Source organism: Cynoglossus semilaevis, chromosome 7, assembly GCF_000523025.1.
Source record: "Cynoglossus semilaevis isolate Cse_v1.0 chromosome 7, Cse_v1.0, whole genome shotgun sequence".
NCBI lineage: Eukaryota > Metazoa > Chordata > Actinopteri > Pleuronectiformes > Cynoglossidae > Cynoglossus > Cynoglossus semilaevis.
In genome coordinates this window covers 12566404-12572267 of record NC_024313.1, presented here as the reverse complement: position 1 = coordinate 12572267, position 5864 = coordinate 12566404, and the positions used below count along the sequence as shown (strand labels likewise).

Sequence of the window (5864 nt, the reverse complement as noted above, 5' to 3'; positions counted from 1 at the left end):
AAGAGAGAAAAGTAAGAAGGGGTTTTGAATTCTTGAAAAAAAAATTGACCAGAGGACATGGGATTAGAGATTAAGGATAAGGATGTGAGATTAATCCAGGGTTAGAGAATAACAAGCAGGGATTACAGAGCATGGATTAGGAAATGAAGGCAGAGAATAAAGAAATAATAAAATGCAGATAAAGAGTTTCTTCAAAAACTCGAGACATTCACTAAAACAATTACAGGATGATCATTTGATGGAGTTAAACCAACGTCCTTTCAAAATAAAAGCTGGATGTTGACTTCGATCAACTGTTTTCCTCTGGACCTTTTCTCTCCTCTAATCTCCTGTAATCTCCTCTAATCCAGGTCGTTTGTCTGAATGTTGTGTTCAAACAGTGAAGGAGGAAAAAATTTACGGGCAGAGAGAAAAAGTCAGAGTGCGACTGCGGAGGAAATCCAGGAAAATAAATCCACCTAATGAGCTCCTCCTCGTAAATCCAGGCGGATCAGGAGCCGGACTCAGTTTTCCTCGACTCGGCTGGAGCAGAAAGTGCTGAGCTGGTGCTGATCTAGTCGCCACATTTCTACCCCGGCTGACTGCTGAGTCCAGCAGAGACAGAGGCTGATCACCCGGGGCGTGGACCACAGAAGGGTCAGGAGACCATGTGACTCCACTCCTGGTTACTGTCGTGATTAGAGCCGATGGTTTCAGTCTGCGTCGTGAGGTCAGCTGACCTTCAGCCAAAACAGGCTTTCACCTTTATGAAGACGCTCAAATCACAGTAATTAATGTGTTATTACTGCAGTGGAGCCGCGGGTTGATCCACACACGGGGTGGAATATTAGTGAGGAAAAAAAAAAATCCTTTCAAAGGCTTTCACTCCAGGGCGGAGAGAGAAGACGGCGTCAGTGAGTGGTTGAGATAATGGTGAGATGATTGGTGAGTGACGTTGGACTTTAATAAGTCTCATTTCAGAGCTGCCTTTGAGGACGGAGCCCAGACGTGTCGATATTTAATCACACCTCCATCTGAACAATTGATCTCATCTTCTCCAGGCTGCCACCCACAGGCAGCAGAGAGGAGCTTAAATCACTGGTTTTATACATGGGGTTTGGTGCAGGAGAATGAAGAACGAATGAAGAACGAATGAAGAATGTGCACACAGACGTCCAGTCACTTCACTGACGCATCCAGAACCTCACTGCATCCAGAACCTCACTGGATCCAGAACCTCACTGTATCCAGAACCTCACTGGATCCAGAACCTCACAGCATCCAGAACCTCACAGCATCCAGAACCTCACAGCATCCAGAACCTCACAGCATCCAGAACCTCACAGCATCCAGAACCTCACTGCATCCAGAACCTCACTGGATCCAGAACCGAGGTCCAAATCTGACGATGTTCCAGGAGAAGAACTCCAACGTTCTTCAACCACTGCTGCCTCCTCCACTGACCTCACGACCAACATTTTTTTTTGTTTTTTGACAAATGTCATTAATTTGATTTTGTGAATTTCATTAATATTTTGGATTTATTTTAGTGACAAAAACAAACCACTAGAGGCAGTAGTAGACCAGCAGCCTGAAGGGTTTCTACTGACAGTCATTCACTCCAGTTCAGTGACACTGACTGACCACTGGAGACAGTAACACACTTTAAACCTGCTAACAGTTAGCTAACGGTTAGCTAACCATTAGCTAACGGTTAGCTAACGGTTACACATTTCTAGAATGATCATTTAATTTGCTCTGTTTTTTTAATATTGAAAACATATTTTTTTCAGCGGTGGAAAAATGTATGAGGTTTTCACACACACACACACACACACACACACACACATGCGTAGCTGATGGGAGTGAGGCGTCCCACGGAGACAGATTGTCTTTTAATTGTTTGAAAACTGCAGAGCTTGGAGAAAACACACACACACACACACACACACACACACACACACACACACACACCTGTCCTCTGTGACAGTGAGGACTCCCCACTGACTGTCTGCTATAATGAGCTGAACTCTGTCCAAAATGAAAACTCTGTGTGTGTGTGTGTGTGTGTGTGTGTGTGTGTGTGTGTGTTTTCAGCCACATTTTCTTCATGTGATTAAAACAGAGAGAAGAATCCGTTTCTCGGCCCAGACGTGGTGGATCAGAGCTGATAGACCAGTCCAAAGAGAAAAAATCAACAAAGTTGGACTAAAAAAAATGGACCAAAGCCCAATTAAAGCCTGAAAAGATGTAGCCCACATCGTCCGGCCAACATTTAGACGTGTGTGTAGTCAACATGCACAGAGGCATCGACCACGACTAAAGGTTAGCCAAAAAAATACACACAGTTAGACTAAGATTAAAGTTAGCAAAGAGAGGGTGGAGTCTGGTCCAGTCTGGTCCAGTCTGGTCCAGTCTGGTCCAGTCTGGTCCAGTCGGGTTGGATTTATGGTCCTGACCTTCACACCCTCACACCATCTGTCATTCCTGTTCCCTAAACCAGCCTGGAGAGCAGCCAATCACAGTTCACCCTCACGCTCTTCTGTCAAACAATTTACAGGCCGTGTTGTTCTGTAAGTGTTAGCATTAGCTCACCTAGCTTATCCTTGGGCTGTTTTTGCTAACATTTTTGGGTTTGTAGGTTTTCTTTGTTCTCTTTTTGTCAAAGTTTTTTTTGTGTGTTGTAACAAACATTTAAAACCAGATTAGTTTGTTTTAATGATGATATAAAGTCGTCCCAGTAAAACACTGGACCCACGGAGATCGTCCACTCCAGTCCAGTCCAGTCCAGTCCGGTCCGGTCCGGTCCGGTCCGGTCCAGTCCGGTCCTAATCTGACGACTCACCTCCTGACGGTGCGCAGCAGCGTGGACCTGGCCTCGTTGTGGAAGGTGATGACGATGGAGGTGGGGGGGAGGTCGGTGTCGTAGTGGAGGGTGGTGCACCTGCCCAGAGACAGAGAGGGAGGGGGTCACAGCTGATGTTAGTGATGGAGGCACACACACACACACACACACACACACACACACACACACCAGACCCAGACCCAGACCCTTACATTGAGTACAGCGACAGCACATGTTGACCTGCTCTTACACAAACTGTCCACAGGGGGCAGCAGAGGACCAGCTGTGGGCTTTGGTTCAGGAAATGAATTCAAAGAACTGTCAAAACGAATCATCAATAACTGGAGTTATTGATTTTATTTTCCCCAAATTTAAAAACGATTATTTAAAAAAAATGGATTAAAAAAAAAGTTTAATTTTAAATCAAGTGAATTTCCGTCTTTCTACATTTTCTCATGCTCCTCGTTCACTGTTAGCGTGTTTCTCTTGACATTTGAGGCATCAGAAAGTTCTCTCTCTCTCTCTCTCTCGCTCTCTCTCTCTCTCGCCTGTTCGTATCAGCGTCAACATCAGTCATCTGTCAGCACAACTTTTATCTGTACATCTCTGTCTCTGCCTGTCACTGGGTCTCTCTGCCTCGTTCGCCCTTCTATCTCTCTCTCTCTCTCTGTCTGACACTCTCTCTCTCTCTCTCTCTCTCCTTCTTATCTCCCCATCGTTCCTCTCTGCTGGAGCGGCTGAATAAATCAGCAGAGAAAGCAGAGATGTAGAGAAGGAGATAGAGGAGGAGGGGGAGGAGGAGGAGAAGAGGGGCATGATGGGATATGATATGAGGAGTATACAGCAGCAGAGGGGCGAGAGGAAGACTCTTTAGTTCAGATGGGTTCGTTTTTCTTTCTGAAGAGAATGAAAATGAACTAAATGTTAGCCAAACCTTTAGCCTTAGGCTAAAATGCTAAAAGGCCTTTAGCCTTTTCTACGCCATCTATTGGGGAAACGTTGGTATTGCAGGGAAAAGGCAGAAGTATAATGATAATATCAATAAATTATATAATTTGGTAAAGTTTGGTGGGCCGGATTAACGAGCCGCATCCGGTCCCCGGGCCTTAGTTTGCCCACGTCCGGGTTACACCCATTGCTAAACGTTAGACAAGCATACAGAGAAGAAGAAGAAGAAGAAAGAGAAGAAGAAGAAGAAGAAAGAGAAGAAGAAGAAGAAGAAAAAGAAGAAGAAGAAAAAGAAGAAGAAGAAAAAGAAGAAAAAGAAGAAGAAGAAAAAGAAAAAAAAGAAGAAAAAGAAGAAAAAGAAGAAAAAGAAGAAGAAGAAAAAGAAGAAGAAGAAAAAGAAGAAAAAGAAGAAAAAGAAGAAAAAGAAGAAAAAGAAGAAGCTAAAGGTGATGTGTCACCGTTAGATACAGTAGTTAAATGTGTTAAATACAAGGTCAACAAAAGAGCTAAAGGTTAGCAAAACAGGAGGAGAGCATGACCCAGTTGTTAGTGGCCTGGACCGACCACACACACACACACACACACACACACACACAGTGACAGTGAGACGTGTGGACAGATAAGTCAGTTCTTTCTTCTCTCAGTCCAAAGTCTATTAGGAAAATTCCTGAGTGGTCGACGGAACGGAACTCTGGGAGAATCCTTCAGAGGATTTTCATTCAGCTGCTTCTTAATCCTCACAAGAAAGACTCAACCTGTGTCTGCTGCTGCTGCTGCTGCTGCTGCTGCTGCTGCTGCTGCTGCACACACACAAAGGTCCAGCTTTCAGTCCATTTTTATTGTGTAGAGAAAATAATAAAAGTTGAGCAGGACGTCAGCAGAAACAACCCAGAGAATCAGAGCAGAAACACACACAGTCAGCTGCTGCTAACGCTAACACTGCTGCTCCTAACGCTAACACTGCTGCTGCTAACACTGCTGCTAACGCTAACACTGATGATAACTTTTAGCCTCAGTTGTTGCCATGGTGATGAAAAAACAGTGTCTCTGTTGTTGCCATGGTGATGAAAAAACAGTTTCTTTTAGTTCAACACATTTCTTTTCCTTGAACTCAATGCTGCTCCTCTTTTATAACTTTTTGGCTAACTCAAGTGTAGCTACTTCACGGCTAACTGTTAGACTCAGTGTCAAAGATGATGGAAAAACATTTTTAGGGTTAACGCTGGATCTTTTAGCTAAATGATCTTTTTTTTTCAGCATCAATTCATCATCTTGAAGGGCCGGTTGTAAATGGAAGACTTTTCAGCCCCTGGTTCGTGGACCGATACCAGTCCACAGGTCATTTGGCACCGGGCCGCAGTGGGACACAGTGAACAAAGGAACTTAACTTTTACTAATTTATTCAAAGTGAATCCAGTCATATCTATTAACTTTATTTATTGAAGGATAATCTGGGAATATTTTGAAATAAAACCTCAGTCAGACTCTGATAAAAAAATTAAAATAGAAAAGATGTTTTATTTTGAAAATGTACTGATCCTTCAATGCTCAGCACCTTGGTACCGGTCCATAGTAACAGCTGGTACTGGCTGACCAGTCCTTGGTCACAGACCACTGGTATAGATGTAACTAGTCCAAACCAGACTAGTACACGTTTCTGCAGTGGATTATTATTTATTCAAGCTACAAATACTGTTCATGGCTGTGGAATAAAAAACATCTTTTAATTTCTCAGGTGAAGATTCTGGGCTAATTTAGGTGAACGTTAGCTACTTCCTGGCTAACTCTTCGACTCTGTTGCTCATGGCTGAGGTTTAGCCCATGTTTGGCTAACTTTCAGCTCACTGACGTTTGTTCTGGGTTTTTTTTTTTGGTGAAACTTTTCGCAGCAGCTCGGCTCCAGTTAGAGGTGGAGGAGGAGATGGAGGTTATTTTTATTTTCCAAACACACTCTAATCCTGGCCAAGAAAAGCGTCTTCTAAACCAACGGTTCCACCCACTGACAGATCAGAAGAACAACGACGCGGCCCAGGAGGAGCGGTTTCAGCTTCACCGAGAAAAGAAAAAAAATCTAAAAAGGGATTAGAAGACA

The 5864-nt window shown here is 43.7% G+C and overlaps 1 protein-coding gene across 1 annotated transcript in view; it reads right to left on the bottom strand.

Annotated features, from left to right (window-relative positions):
• galnt14 (UDP-N-acetyl-alpha-D-galactosamine:polypeptide N-acetylgalactosaminyltransferase 14 (GalNAc-T14)) overlaps positions 1-5864 on the bottom strand; it is a 41589-nt gene that overhangs the window by 10742 nt on the left and 24983 nt on the right. Inside the window, exon 3 of the mRNA XM_017033454.2 lies at positions 2825-2923. Within this exon, the coding sequence (XP_016888943.1) occupies positions 2825-2923 (99 nt within the window). The remainder of the gene's footprint in view (positions 1-2824; positions 2924-5864) is intronic.